The sequence below is a fragment of the Dermochelys coriacea genome, chromosome 13 (assembly GCF_009764565.3).
Source record: "Dermochelys coriacea isolate rDerCor1 chromosome 13, rDerCor1.pri.v4, whole genome shotgun sequence".
Taxonomy (NCBI): Eukaryota; Metazoa; Chordata; order Testudines; family Dermochelyidae; genus Dermochelys; species Dermochelys coriacea.
In genome coordinates, this window is record NC_050080.1 from 39,230,490 (window position 1) to 39,245,936 (window position 15,447).

The window sequence follows — 15,447 nt, forward strand, 5'->3', positions numbered from 1 at the left end:
AATTTGTTTCAGGAATTATAATGCTGTTCAGATACTCCCCGGGGACTCCCCCTGCTCTGCTGAAGTCAAAGGACATTTCTCCCTCCACTACAAGCGAAGCAGAACTTTTCCTACCCCCTCACACAGACACTCACAAGAATGGGTGGCTAAGAGGAATAAGAGGGTCAAGAACGAGTCCATGATGGTCTGAAATTAATGAACAGATTCTCCACCAGCAGGGACCGGGCAGTTCAGTGTCTGGGGAGTGACTGAGGCTTCTAGGACCAGGAGTTTGTATTTAAACAGGAACCCCCTGGGTAGGTATTTGCATGCAGATTTCACCCAGAGGGGAGGGGAGATGAAAGGGGCCAGCAGGGAGCTGGTTCTGGGCTAAATGGAGGAAACAGATCGAGGTGCTGCAGCTGCTGCCCTGCAGCGGAACATGGGAGAATTGACTGGCTGATAGATTAGATCGGGTGGCAGGTGGGGATCTTTCTGGGGCCTGGCCATTTTCACCCAGCGAAACTCAGGATTCTGATCTGTCTGGGAGATGATCTCTTCAGAGGCAGAAAATTAAAGAAATTTAATCTGGGTGTCATAAATATAAAGGGAAGGGTAAACACCTTTAAATCCCTCCTGGCTAGAGGAAAATCCCTTTCACCTGTAAAGGATTAAGAAACTAGGATAACCTCGCTGGCACCTGACCAAAATGACCAATGAGGAGACAAGATAATTTCAAAGCTAGAGGGGGGGGAGAAACAAAGGGTCTCTCTGTCTGTGTGTTGCTTTTGCTGGGACCAGAGCAGGAATGCAGGTCAGATCTCCTGTAAAGGGTTAATAAGCAATCTAGTTAGATATACCTTAGATTCTGTTTTGTTTAAATGTTTGATAAAATAAGCTGTGCTGAATGGAATGGATATTCCTGTTTTTGTGTCTTTTTGTAACTTAAGGTTTTGCCTAGAGGGATTCTCTATGTTTTGAATTCTGACCCTGTACATGTAAGGTATTACCATCCTGATTTTTACAGAGCTGATTCTTTTACCTTTTCTTTAATTAAAATTCTTCTTTTAAGAACCTGACTGCTTTTTCATTGTTCTTAAGATCCAAGGGTTTGGGTCTGTGTTCACCTATGCAAATTGGTGAGGATTTTTTATCAAGCTTTCCCTAGGAAAGGGGGTGTAGGGTTTGGGAGGATTTTTCTGGGGGGGGAAAGGCATTTCCAAGTGGGCTGTTTCCCTGTTATATATTTGTTAAATGCTTGGTGGTGGCAGCAATAAAGTCCAAGGGCAAAAGGTAAAACAGTTTGTGTCTTGGGGAAGTTTTAACCTAAGATGGTAAAATAAGCTTAGGAGGTTTTTCATGCAGGTCCCCACATCTATACACAGAGTTCAGAGTGGGGAAGGAACCCTGACACTGGGGAACTTTGAAATAACCTTAAATATAGGTAGGGCCTGCTTCTGCTCCCAGTGAAATCAAGGCTAATATTGGCGGGGTCCAGTCCTGCCCTCAGTGCCTGGGATGAATATCTAAAATAATCCCGCAGATATTAGTAATGTGATGCTGGGTTTGTACAAGTGTAACTGAGAGCAGAGTCTGGTTTACATTGACTGAGCTAACAGCAGGACTGGACCAGATGGAGAACGGGTCTGATTCCAGGAGAGCTGGGTATAAAGTGGGTTGTTTTTCCCCCCCCCCTGAAAAACTTTTTGTTAAAAAACAATCTTGTTTCGTAAAAATTTAAAATCATCACCAATCATGGACTTTTTGGCCAAAACCCAAAATATCTTTCAATCAAATGCCCAAAAGAGACTTTCTGGAACAAAAACTTTAGCTAAATACTTAATTTTCCATTGCAGAAAAGCTCTGACAGGAAAATTTGTACTATCCACTTCAGTCATTGATATGCCCTAATAACCATATCAGAGGTTTAATCCTGTTAGTCTGGATCTAATTATTTAATCCTGAGTTGATGGTGTCAAATTTACAAATGAACTGAAGCTCCGGAGTTTCTCTTTGAAGTCAGGTCGTGAAGTTTTTTTGCTGCAGGTTGGCTACCTTTAAAAGTATGAATTTAAAAAATGAACATCAGTTCATTTGCAAATTTGACACCATCAGCTCAGGATTAAACAAAGGCTGTGACTGGCTCGCCAGCTACAAAAGCAGTTTCTCCTCCCTTGGTGTTCACATCTCAACTGCTAGAAGAGGGCCTCATCCTCCCTGATTGAACTAACCTCGTTATCCCTAGCCTGATTCTTGCTTGCATATTCATACCTGCCTCTGGAAATTTCCACTACATGCAGCTGACGAAGTGAGTATTCACCCATGAAAGCTCATGCTCCAATACCTGTATTAGTCTATAGGGTGCCACAGGACTCTTTGTGCTCAGACACTATGGTAATTAGCAGCAATCTTTAGTGTGTTTTGTGCTCTTAACTCTACTGTGAAGTACGGAAGTGCCAATATTCCCATTATACAGATGGGAAACTGAGGCAGATAAAGCCAGATTCTCAGAGGCATTTAGGTTCCTAAACATCCAGATAAACAACTATTGGAATTTTCAAAAGTACCCAGGTGTCAACAACTCATTGAAATCAATGGGAGTTCAGCAAATATCTACACCATAAGCACCTAAATATCTTTAAAATAGCTGGCCGGGTGTGAGCTAAACTGCTAAGGTACTTAGACATCTAGTGAGATTTGCACATCTGCAACTTTAGGTGCCCAACTTTGAAAATCTGCCCTAGAGAGACTTGTGGAAGGTGAATCTTGTGCTTAGGGAGGCTGTGGAATCTCCATCACCGGAGATTTTTTTTTAAGAGCGGGTTAGACACTGTCAGGGATGGTTCAGAAGATAAAACTCAGTCCTTCCATGAGTGTAGGGGACTGGACTAATGACCTCTCGAGGTCCCTTCCAGTCCTATGATTCCATGATTCTAAGTCTTTGGTAGACCTGGAGCGCGCGTGTGTGTGTGTGTGTGTGTGTGTGTGTGTGTGGAGGGGGGGGGGCAGGTCACAGACTAATGAATAGCCAGATTTTTAAAGGTGTTTCAACGGGAATTATTAAAAATCTTTAACTTTAAAAATCTGGCTCTAAGTGCATTGCCTCAGGTCTTGCAGAGCAATAAACAGGGCAGATGCGCCTCTGGCCAGCTCCCTCAATCACACTTCCTCCCGGTCAATGAAGATTCCAGCTAAATAGGAGAAACTCACTGGAAACATGTCGGGGTTGGAAAGAAGCTAGCAGCACCAAGGGGGAAAGCTCTCCGGCGCCTTAGGAGAGCGTAGGAAGATTGTAACAGGGAACAGATGTAGCCGACTCATTCAGGGAGACTCTCCCCACCCGGCGGCTTGTCACGGAGTGTATCACCGTGGGTCCCACCTGGTGCAGTAATAGGTGGCCGTGTCCGCAGCGGTCAGGGAGCGGAGTTCCAGGTAATACTCGTTCTTGGCGTCATCTTTGGCGATGTTCGCTCGGGTTTGGAGGTCGGGGGCGTAGTTGGTGCTCCCGGAGAAATGGATGCGCCCTACCCATTGCAGCCCTCGGCCGGGGAGTTCGCGCACCCAGTTCCACCAGGCGCGGGTAGCGATGGAGTCCCCCGACACTTTACAAGTCACAGTGAGGGACTCCCCGGGCTTCACCACTGCCGGGGCGGACGGGACCAGCTGGATCTGTGAGAGGACACCTTGGCGAAGGGAGAGAAAAAGAGAAGTGACGCTACTCTGCGGGCAGGGAGCGAAAGCGGGGTCTGCGTGTTCGCGAAATACTCACCGAAGGGAGCGGCCAAGAGGCCGAAAAGAAACCCCAGCAGCAACGCCATGTCTCAGAGGTGTAGCAGGAAGGGGTCTGGGGATAGTCCTCAGCAGGAAGAAACGGGCCAGCGCCGTGCGGTGCCTGAGGCTCGCAGGATTGGGGGTTGGTGTTTAAGCAGGGCAGGGATTTGCATGTGGGTTTCGCCCAGAGGGAGTGGGAGGTGACAGGGCTTGGGGCGGGGGGCTCTGACTGAGCCGGAATATTGTCCTTCCACAGGCCTGCGTCTTACACCGGGGTGAGACACGGAATTGCTGTATTTGTGGACGCTGGGCCGGCTCTTCAAGTTACACCGAACACTTTTAAATATAGTCAAGACACTGCCACGGAGCTTAAAACCCGTTAGCTCTCTCTCCTATCTGATTGACCCCCTCAGTCTGAGCGACCAGACCTGTGCTCTCCGCTGCTGTGTGTTTGTGTGTTGACGTCTCCGGCTGGGTGTGAAATAAGATCTGGGTCTTGTCATAGGTGTGATTGTTTGGATGTTGCGGACACCTGTTGGGTGGACCGGGTATGATTGCATTGCTGTGTGTCCCTGCCGCCGGTTATTGGAATGAAGGAGAATTATCTCTATTTTAAGGATGGGGAAACTAAGGCACAGGGCGGTGAAGTGACTTCCCAAGGTCACTCAGCAACAGAGTCGGGAACAGAACCCAGTTCTCCTAAATTTTAATCCTCGAGGGGCACCCTGCCTCCTTGTTGGACTTTGTCATAGCGCATAAGTGCAAATCCATTTGTGTATCATTGCTGCTCTCTGCTGGATTGAATGAGTCTCGCCCGAGAAGAAAGTCCAGGGTGTGTTTGTGAGGCCTCCTGGCTCCTGCTAGGTAGAGAAAAGACCAATTCGTTCTGTATGTGGGTGTCCCTCCCTGCTCGTCCGCATGGGAGGGAAGGAGTCGGAATCAGCTTTTGTGTGTTTCTGTCGTTACTACCTCTTACTAGGAGTAATAAACCCATCTCTCTCTCTCTCTCTGTGCACGTTTGTGTATTTTACTGCTGCCTCCTGCTGAAGGAGATGCGACCCGCTCTCTCTCTCTCTCTCTCTCTCTGTTTGCTAGTCTCAGTGGGAGTGCATGACTTCTGCTCGCTCGCTTGCTTTCTCAATGTCTGTGCTGCCGCCTGCTGAAGGAGATGCAACCTGCTCTGTGTGTGTGCGTGTGTTTGCTACTCTTTCGGTGAGAGTGCGTGACTTCCCCTTGCTCGCTTGCTTTCTCTGGGTCTGTGTGTCCGTGCTGCCGTCTGCTGGAGGGGATGAGAAGTCTTCAGGGTGGGTGTGTAGATACAGGTGTGTTATTCATTACTGCTCCCAACGAAACGGAATAAGACCCGTGTAGTGTGTGTTGTGTTTCAGGGGACTTGATAGACGAAATATTTTCCTAGCTTCCCCTCCTAAAACCCCCTCCTGTCAGTGAGTCCCTCTCCCTCAGCTCCTAACGCCCAGAGCTAAAGGGCGGCTTGCAAACCGGTTTCCCTTCTAGCTCCAATCCCCGCTTTACTCCGGCTCACTGCCTGTGTCTGGAGCAATAACACACGGCGGTTCCTGCAGCTGTCATGTCACGCAGCTGTAGACAGAGCTCGTCCTGAGAGGCATCCCCAGAGATGTTGAATCAGTTTTGGAAAGATGAGCGGGGTTCCCAGTCCCTGTAACCCACCCTCTGGGGACTGGTGGATCCAGTCCCCCTCCACAAGATAATCACCGTAGACTTTACAAGTCAGTTCGAGGGTCTCCCCTGGTATCACCAGTTCCCAGTCGGAAAGGACCAGCTGGATTTGGGAATGGTCATATTGAAGGATGAAGGGACAAAGGAATCAATAGGTGATACCACCCCGCTGGGGGTGAATGGCTTGGAATTTTCATAAGAAAGTAAGAACATAAGAATGGCCATGGTGGGTGAGACCAAAGGTCCATCTAGCCCAGTATCCTGTCTCCCGACAGTGGCCAATGCCAGGTGCCCCAGAGGGAATGAGGAGAACAGGAAATCGTCCAGTGATCCATCCCCTGTCGCCCATTCCCAGCTTCTGGTAATCAGAAGGTAGGGACACCATCCCATTTCATCCAACTTCCTTTGAAATCTCCTGCCCAAATCAATACAGGAGTCGGAAATACTCCACAGGATGGAGCAGGGGAAAGGGACAAGAAAAAACCCGGTTTCATGAGGGGAGCTGGTGAAGGAGAAGATTGTCTGAGTTGGAAAGGCCAGTTCTGTGTCTGAGCAGAGGCTGAGGTTCCAACAATCAGGGGTTTGTATTTAAAGAGGAACCCCCTGGGCAGGGATTTGCGTGCAGGTTTCACGCACAGGGGATGGGAGATAAAAGGGGGCTGGCATCAGGAGCTCTGGCTAGATAACTACCCCCCCTCCCCCGTCGAGTCTCCTTATAAAAGCACAAAGGAGAGACACAAGATTTCCCGTTGCCTGGGAAATCTTTCCCCTCCCAAAGATGGAGCAGCGATGGGTGCACATATCCTACGGGAGAAAACGGCGCTGCTTTGGGGAAAAGCCTGGCTCTGATCCAGGGTTATACACCCCATCTCGTTCTTCGCCAGTGTTTTCTGATTGCTGTTGTCTTTCCATTATGAATTGCTTTAGCGTTGGCAGGTGTCAGAAGCTTTGTTCCACCACCACATCCCTTTAGAGAGAGATCGAATTTGAGGATAAATATTTCCACAGGTGGTGTCCGTGGCCTGCTTTTCTTTCTCTCTTTGTAAAATGCCTTAACTGTCTGTTGTTAGCCTGCTTCCCCTTTTTGTACTAGTCCCGCTTTGCTTTGTGTCATTGTGTCTCGGGCACAGTAACAGGTGGCGATGTCTGTGGCTGTCAGGGAGCGGAGCTGCAGGGAGACCTGATTCTTGGGGGAATCTACTGTGGTGGTGATCCTGCTTTGGAGGGATGGGGCGTAGTTCGTGCTCCCACCTCTAGTTATACGTCCCATCCATTCCAACCCTTTCCCGGGACTCTGACGGATCCAGCTCCAGCTCCAGGAGCAACAGCCACTAGGGATGATACAGCTGGAATCTCCAGAGACGGCGGAGGTCAGGGTGAGGGTCTCTCCGGGTTTCACCGCCGGAGGGGCCCAGTTGAACTTGCGAGTGGACGCCTGGGAAGAGGGAAAATGATTACGGGTCTTATTATTCCTACCCCAGTTTTACTCCATAGACCTGAAGTTTAGGATATGAAAGTTCCCTGCATTCTCCAGAAATACTCACAAGTCAGGGCAGATAACAGCAACCCGAAAACCAAGAGAGACTCCATGATTTGTTAGGGTAGCGCTCAGTCAGATATCACCGTGTGGCACTGTCTAAGCTGCGAGAACCAGAGGTTTATACTTAAACAGGAAACCCCCTGGGGTAGCGATTTGCATGCGGGTTTCACAGGGGGTTGTTCCTCACTTAAGCCTGTGTATGTGAGAGGAGAATCAGGCTCAGTATTTCAAAGACTTGACACTGGGGCCCTTTGAAATGAAGGGGATTTTTCCATTGCGAGTAGAAAAAGGAGATAAAAAATAAGAATTGGAGGGGGTGTGAATGGAGCACAAGGGAACTGACATCGGGAACCATCCCGATGAGTCGAAAGAATAGTAAATATGGCAGGCGACCAGCTTGGCTTAATGGTGAAATCCTAGCGGATCTTAAACATAAAAAAGAAGCTTACAAGAAGTGGAAGGTTGGACATATGACCAGGGAAGAGTATAAAAATATTGCTCGGGCATGTAGGAAAGATATCAGGAGGGCCAAATCGCACCTGGAGCTGCAGCTAGCAAGAGATGTCAAGAGTAACAGGAAGGGTTTCTTCAGGTATGTTGGCAACAAGAAGAAAGCCAAGGAAAGTGTGGGCCCCTTACTGAATGAGGGAGGCAAGCTAGTGACAGAGGATGTGGAAAAAGCTAATGTACTCAATGCTTTTTTTGCCTCTGTTTTCACTAACAAGGTCAGCTCCCAGACTGCTGTGCTGGGCATCACAAAATGGGGAAGAGATGGCCAGTCCTCTGTAGAGATAGAGGTGGTTAGGGACTATTTAGAAAAGCTGGACGTGCACAAGTCCATGGGGCCGGACGAATTGCATCTGAGAGTGCTGAAGGAATTGGCGGCTGTGATTGCAGAGCCCTTGGCCATTATCTTTGAAAACTCGTGGCGAACGGGGGAAGTCCCGGATGACTGGAAAAAGGCTAATGTAGTGCCCATCTTTAAAAAAGGGAAGAAGGAGGATCCTGGGAACTACAGGCCGGTCAGCCTCACCTCAGTCCCTGGAAAAATCATGGAGCAGGTCCTCAAAGAATCAATCCTGAAGCACTTAGAGGAGAGGAAAGTGATCAGGAACAGTCAGCATGGATTCACCAAGGGAAGGTCATGCCTGACTAATCTAATCGCCTTTTATGATGAGATTACTGGTTCTGTGGATGAAGGGAAAGCAGTGGATGTATTGTTTCTTGACTTTAGCAAAGCTTTTGACACGGTCTCCCACAGCATTCTTGTCAGCAAGTTAAGGAAGTATGGGCTGGATGAATGCACTATAAGGTGGGTAGAAAGCTGGCTAGATTGTCGGGCTCAACGGGTAGTGATCAATGGCTCCATGTCTAGTTGGCAGCCGGTGTCAAGTGGAGTGCCCCAGGGGTCGGTCCTGGGGCCCGTTTTGTTCAATATCTTCATAAATGATCTGGAGGATGGTGTGGATTGCACTCTCAGCAAATTTGCGGATGATACTAAACTGGGAGGAGTGGTAGATACGCTGGAGGGGAGGGATAGGATACAGAAGGACCTAGACAGATTGGAGGATTGGGCCAAAAGAAATCTAATGAGGTTCAATAAGGATAAGTGCAGGGTCCTGCACTTAGGATGGAAGAATCCAATGCACCGCTACAGACTAGGGACCGAATGGCTCGGCAGCAGTTCTGCGGAAAAGGACCTAGGGGTGACAGTGGACGAGAAGCTGGATATGAGTCAGCAGTGTGCCCTTGTTGCCAAGAAGGCCAATGGCATTTTGGGATGTATAAGTAGGGGCATAGCGAGCAGATCGAGGGACGTGATCGTTCCCCTCTATTCGACACTGGTGAGGCCTCATCTGGAGTACTGTGTCCAGTTTTGGGCCCCACACTACAGGAAGGATGTGGATAAATTGGAAAGAGTACAACGAAGGGCAACGAAAATGATTAGGGGTCTAGAGCACATGACTTATGAGGAGAGGCTGAGGGAGCTGGGATTGTTTAGTCTGCAGAAGAGAAGAATGAGGGGGGATTTGATAGCTGCTTTCAACTACCTGAAAGGGGGTTTCAAAGAGGATGGCTCTAGACTGTTCTCAATGGTAGCAGATGACAGAACGAGGAGTAATGGTCTCAAGTTGCAATGGGGGAGGTTTAGATTGGATATTAGGAAAAACTTTTTCACTAAGAGGGTGGTGAAACACTGGAATGCGTTACCTAGGGAGGTGGTAGAATCTCCTTCCTTAGAGGTTTTTAAGGTCAGGCTTGACAAAGCCCTGGCTGGGATGATTTAACTGGGACTTGGTCCTGCTTTGAGCAGGGGGTTGGACTAGATGACCTTCTGGGGTCCCTTCCAACCCTGATATTCTATGATTCTATGACTGTCAAGGGCAATTGGGCACCTAATTTCCCCTAGGCTTGGACAAACCCTGCCGTATCTTGTATTGCATGCATCTCAGTCTCATTTGTATAGTCAGTTTAGGGTGGGATTTTCCGAAACGTCCAAGTCCCTTGGGAAGATAAAGTGAGATTTTCAGAAGAGCCTAGGGTCTTTCTACATAATGGCGCTCAGAAAAGTTAAGGTTATTTAACTAAAGGTGTGACGAGAACATGCATTAAACCCTTGCGTGTGGACGCTCTCATTCAGAAGAAAAGTGGCTCTAATTCCCTTAAAAGGGGGATTTTCCTGAGTGCCCCCATGTATGCAAGCACAGTCAAGCAGTACAGTGTAGTAGCAGTACAGTACAGAACTGGAATCCAGGGGTCCTGGTCTCTAGTGCCAAGCCGAGACTACAACACAGATCTTCTGACTCCCAGTTAGCTGCCCTACCCATTGGGGGTGACTTCCTCTCCTTTCTCCTGGAGGAAGATGACTACTTTGTTCCACAGGTGTCTCCCTCCTCCCCACCTCCCCATTCATATTGATTAGTTTAGGGAATGGCATTAAATCGGCCTCACTGCACTGTATAGAAACACTCCCCTTTTTTGTTCTCCTCTGTTTCAGTGTCATTCTCTGGCACAGTAATACATGGCAGTATTGCAGTTGTCAGGGTACTCAGCTGAAGGGAGAATTCATTTTTGGAAGCGTATACAGAGATGGCTAATTGGCTTTTAAGAGATTGGGCAGAGAACATCCTTCCATCTGCATACATCTCTGTCATCCATCCCAGCCCTTTCCCCGGGGACTTCCGAATCCAGGGCCACCAGTCCCCACTGGAAATGGAGTAACCAGACACAGCACAGGTTAGTCTGAAGGTCTCTCCGGGCTTCACCAGCTGAACCTCTGAGAGGACATCTGGAAAAACGGAAAATAATAAGAATATCAGCGCACTTTAAAACCAAAGTGGAAACATTACGGTTTTACATCAATCTTCCATAATTACTTACATGAAGGGGCGGCCAGAAGGAAAATACATAAAGACATCGTTTCTAGCAAGGACACTTTCTCTGGGGCAAATCTCCAGTTGGGTTTCTCAAGAAGCAGCTAGAAAATAAATTTCCGGCTGAGCTACAGGAGGGGGACCAAGTCTGAGTAGAGTGAGTAGTTTCTATTTGAGAAGAAAGCCCCAACCAGCAATTCGCATGAAGTTTCAACACACAGGGTATATGAGAGAGGAAAGGAGATTACTGGAAATCTTTCCCTAGGTGTCAGGTGGACGTGGCCCATGACCTGTGATCTGATCCAGCATCCACTAACCTCACAGGAACTGCTGCCGTTGACTTTAGTGGACACCAGAACTGAGCTGAACTGAGGAAGTTGTAATTTAATAGTGACATTTTGGGCTGAACCTCAGCTGGAGTCAGGTCTTGTTTTTGAACACGTGTCCCAATGACTTTTCACTGACGCGCGCTTGGAAATCGCCCCTCCCACATGCTATTTTCTAAATCTGTCCGTAAGCGACCAACTCCCATTCATCCAGTGGCTAGGTTAAAGTCAAAACAAAAAGTACAGCACTAGAGGCTAATAATGGTGAAAACAAGTAGTTAGAATCTCTCTGTGTCTCTTGCCTTCGGTTTTCCACAACCAACACACAGGAGCGCACACACACAACACACACCACTTACCTTCAGGCGGCACACATGCTCACAAAACACACACAGCAACAGCAACAAGAGCTACACATACAGCACCTACACAACACGCTCTCCACAACCCTACAACAGAGATATACACAGCCAGACCAACATCACACACACACACGTTGACAACAGACGCACACAGTCCATACCCTCCCAGTGCACACAAATACACAGCAGCACCTCCCCGATATTCATCCTGTTTAAATAATGTCTAGTAACATCCACATGAATGAATAGTACTTAAAACCAATCACCATTAGCAGTATTTCTTCTCATTTTAATTGCTTTCTTACACTGACAGAAATTGTTCTCATGATATGTATGAAGAGAGAAGCTTCTAGACTGGGATTTTCAAAAGAACCCAAGAAAACTAGATATCCAGTTCCCATTGGATTTGGATGGCATGTGGGCACCTCTCTCTCTCTTAGGTGTCTTTGAAAAATCCCACTCCTACTTAAAAATACTAGTATCTTTTTAGGGGGACAGAATTTTTCTGGAGTCAGAGAATACAAACTTTGGGGAAGCACAAAAGTCAATGTAGGGGCTCTGTAGCTCCAGCATATTAGAAGCCCAGAGGAAACCAGGAGGTAAAGAGGAACGCAGCCCTTTTAGAAAAGCTCATTCCCCAGCTCCAGAGACACCCTCTCCGGGTAACATGAATCTATTCCCATTTCAGGAATGTCCCTGCAGGACTCTGGTTTATTATGGATTCAACACTGCCGCCGCATGGCAGCAGTGAGAAGTGCAGCGTATAAGCTGGTAACATGATCTTGGTTCTTTTGGATGGTGCTGGAAGGCAAATATTCTTCAATAAGCAGAGTGTGAAAGACTGATAAAGCTGCTTTTGAATCCTCTTGCCTGCTCCGCGTTTTGTTGTGTTTCTGTAGCTTGGAGGTTCCTGTCCTAGTCAGCCCATGAAAAGTAAAGTGACTGTCAGGGATCCACAAATCCTTTAAACCCCAGGCATTCATTTTATTTCTCAGACTTCCCCTTGGTGGTGTTTATTGCTACTCCTCTATCTCCACTGCTGGGAAAAAGCTTTACAAAGAAAATTTTCCCGAAGACAAGTGAGTTTGATGCCAGAGAGAACAGGGATCCAGTGGAGGGATGAAAAGATCAGAGTGACATGGTCAGAAACCATGGACACTGGAAATGATCTTTGCAAAGACATTCTGAATAGAGATGGGCAAGACTGACTAAAAGTTCTCTCTTTCAAAGCCAATTATATAGTCAATACATAAGGTGTTTGTTTGTTTGTTTTATTGGCTACGCATGTGACTATCAGCTGCACCATTTAAAATCTGTTTCCGCTTTCTGTACAGGTCCCTCACTGGGCTCAGTGTCACTGTGTCACCGCCTAGCTCAGGAACAGGCGGCGGTGTCTGCAGCTGTCAGTGAGCGGAGCCGCAGGTACAGCTCGTTCCTGGGATTGTCGGTGCTGATGGAGATTCGGCTCTGGAGGCAGGGGATGGAGCCGGGGGTGGAGTAATACCCATTGATGTAGCCCAGCCATTCCAGCCCTTTGCCAGGAGCCTGTCGGATCCAGGGGCAAGTGTAACCGCTACTGGCAATGGAGAAACCAGAGGCGACACAAGTCAGCCGGAGTGAATCTGAGGCCTTCACGGTTCCAGGACCCGATTGAACCAGCTTTACTTCAGAGAGGACATCTAGAAAGGTGATACGGATTAAACACTTTATTAAAGCTAATGTTAATATTATATAATCTACAGGTTAAGGAAATAATACACTTGGGTGTAATAAGTCTTAAATTATCCCAAAGTACAAAATTTGGTTTAAAAGTCATACAATACATATAGTACATAATCAGCAATTTAGATTAATAAATTTAACAATACAGTTTAGATATTAGCATCTAAATATTCGGGTACATCACTCCGGAAAAGTTATACAGAGAGTTGGTTGTAGAAAAGAAATACAACGAGTGGAGATTGTCCCTCAGCAGTTGAAAGTTTAGGATGAACTATCCCTGAATAAATACAGTCTATCGGAGAACTATTTCTGTTACTTTCCTGATTTCGCTTCTCAATGGCGCTGCAGCTCTTCTCTCATAAATAGTTCACTCTGGAAGAGGTGCATCCCCTTCCAACACCCCTCGAGTAATAATCCTCCTCATAATAAATGACCAAATTCCCCATATTCTACACACACACACACACACACACACACACACACACACTGGGTACTCACAGGTGGTCAGGGTAAGGAAAGGAAGTAAAATGAGCAGCAACTGTTCCATCTTTGCCCCAGACTATATAGCACAAAGGAAATATGAATTGACTGCGCAGGTCCAGTAATTTATAACGGGGGGGGGGTCTCCATTTGAGTCAGGGAAGTCAGAGAGGTGAATTTGCATGAAAATGTCCACACATCTGCATCAGACACGAAAAGGAGCTGAAAGCTAGCAGCTCTCAGGGTGACATTCACTCATGCACAGGGAGACCAGGAAAAAGGTCTATGGACCTCTTACATCCTGCCCCTTCTGCTGGGGAGAGAATTCTAGAGTCTCCCAGACCGCTCACTGTGAGTGAAATTCATCCGGGTGCCCACACCTGTGCGTCACTCAAGTCCCTCTTTTGGGAGCAAAACGGGATTTAAGTGGGTTCTATGCACAGGGGTGAATTTCCAGCTCTTTCTCTGTTCTTCCCCCCTTCCCTAGTGTAGGACAATGAAATACAGCAGGGATTTGCCATCCTTAAAATATAGGTATAATAATGGATGAGACCAGCAAATATGACAGCGGGGGCGCAACCAGAAAGTTTATCGTTTACACACAAACATACCAGTTCTTCTGGTTTTCCTGTCAGCTCATTAACAACTTACATCTCTCTTGGGTCCTATTAAAGCTGAGGCACAATGCAAATGGTTCCTAATATAATCTATCCAGGTGCTGGGATGTATCCCATTACTGAAATATCTGAGCACCTGACAGACATTAATCGTTTTAGCCTCACAACATTCCTGCTGGAGGTGAGGAAGTTTCCTTATCCTGGTACTAACATAATGGACCTGAGGTAAAGAGCCATTATGGTTGTGGTTTTTCAGAAGAGCTCAAACCTCTTTTGGGTGCTCTGCAAATCTCAGCTTTAGGTCACAGCAGGACCTGTTGAGGAGAACCTTCCTTAAGTTCCATCCAGGCAGTCTGTGGAAATGGGGGATGAGAACACAGCGTTGGGGTGTCTGAGGCGAGAGTTTTAACCAAAAGACCCTCCTTCCTGTCTGAGGGCACTGGGTGTTTTGTCACCCTGATGAGTTCAGAGCTGGGAAAGAGCAAGGTGAAATTTGTGGGGCTGGTTCTACTCCCATTCCTCCATGTGTGAACCGCGAGTAACACTACTGCAGGGAATGGAGTTATATCCTTTTGAAAAGCTATAGGGGAAAGGCAAACCAGATCCAAAGGGTCTTTGGAAATAATAGTTATGTATGCAAAATGTCACAAACATTGGCTCCAGAAAGAATCCCTAAAAACCTTTGGGGGAAAAATCTACTCTGATTTACACTGGTGTAATCCGGAGTAACCGTATTCACTTCAATAGAATGACTCTAAATTTTTCCCCCATGTAAAAACCCAGCAGCCACTAACTAATCTCAGGAGTGAGGAAGAAATTTCTGCTCTTGCCAGGTTATTCTTCAATTCCCTACTGAGGGTGACTTGACCCTTCCCCCGAAGAAGCAGCTTCTGGACACAGGTGCAGAGACAATACTCGAATGCATGGATCCCTGCTCTGATCCGCTTTGGCAATTCCTGTATAAATGCGAGCAGCATTTGCCCCGGTGAATCGTGTTGTCTGAATTGGGGGCTAGGCGGGGCCAGCTAATCTTTACTGGTGTGTTCTGTGTAAAGTTTAGGGCTAGGATTCTCAAAGGCTCCTAAGAAAGTTTTTGGAGATTTCCATAGAGATAAAACAGAAGGAGAGAGAGAGAGAGACAGAGAGAGAGAGAGAACTCGCGACGTCTTGCCTTGTCATCCGCACAGTCACTACAAGCCTGTTTTTTGCACAAGTTCCCCTTTGGTTTGGCTCCATGTGTGTCTTGTGGCGCAGCAATAGCTGCCGCTGTCTCCGGCTTCCATGCCTCTCATTTCCAAATACACCTCGCTTTTAGAGGTGTCCCTGGAGACGGTCAATCGTTTTTTGAGGGATTCGTGGTAGCGCTTGTCATCATCCCAGTACACAATGGATAACCACTCCAGGCCTTTCCCCGGGGGCTGTCGAACCCAGCTCACCGCATTCCCGCTAGACGTGAGAGAGTATCCGGACACTGAGCAGGTGAGTCTCAGGGTCTGTGAGGGCTTCACCTGGGCTGATCCGGTCTGCAGCAGTTTAACCTGGGAACGGACACCTGCAAAGAGCACGGAGAAATCTCAG

At 47.4% G+C, this 15,447-nt stretch overlaps 1 protein-coding gene, 1 long non-coding RNA gene and 3 gene segments (V, D, J or C); 1 reads left to right on the forward strand and 4 right to left on the reverse strand.

The window, feature by feature from the left end:
• Positions 1-3,875, reverse strand: part of LOC119842114 — a 153,622-nt gene extending 149,747 nt beyond the window's left edge. The window contains exons 1-2 of one of the 2 annotated variants that reach the window (XM_043495827.1): positions 3,749-3,875; positions 3,354-3,662 (exon numbers count right to left, since the gene is read on the reverse strand). In XM_043495827.1, the coding sequence (XP_043351762.1) occupies positions 3,354-3,662; positions 3,749-3,797 (358 nt within the window). In that variant the 5' untranslated portion in view covers positions 3,798-3,875. Of the gene's footprint in view, positions 1-3,352; positions 3,663-3,748 lie in introns of both variants that reach the window. The other variant, XM_043495828.1, reaches the window with a different exon arrangement.
• Positions 1-7,074, reverse strand: part of LOC122456468 — a 110,571-nt gene extending 103,497 nt beyond the window's left edge. Inside the window, 2 exon segments of the V gene segment in view lie at positions 6,870-6,883; positions 6,993-7,074. Of these exon segments, the coding sequence occupies positions 6,870-6,883; positions 6,993-7,038 (60 nt within the window).
• Positions 1-15,447, reverse strand: part of LOC119842121 — a 255,219-nt gene that overhangs the window by 239,502 nt on the left and 270 nt on the right. The window contains 1 exon segment of the C gene segment in view: positions 15,110-15,421. Coding sequence covers positions 15,110-15,421 — 312 coding nt within the window.
• Positions 1-15,447, reverse strand: part of LOC119842117 — a 205,827-nt gene that overhangs the window by 127,481 nt on the left and 62,899 nt on the right.
• Positions 1-15,447, forward strand: part of LOC122456491 — a 38,512-nt gene that overhangs the window by 8,026 nt on the left and 15,039 nt on the right. Inside the window, exon 2 of the long non-coding RNA XR_006275415.1 lies at positions 3,554-3,559. This is a non-coding gene — a long non-coding RNA (uncharacterized LOC122456491). The remainder of the gene's footprint in view (positions 1-3,553; positions 3,560-15,447) is intronic.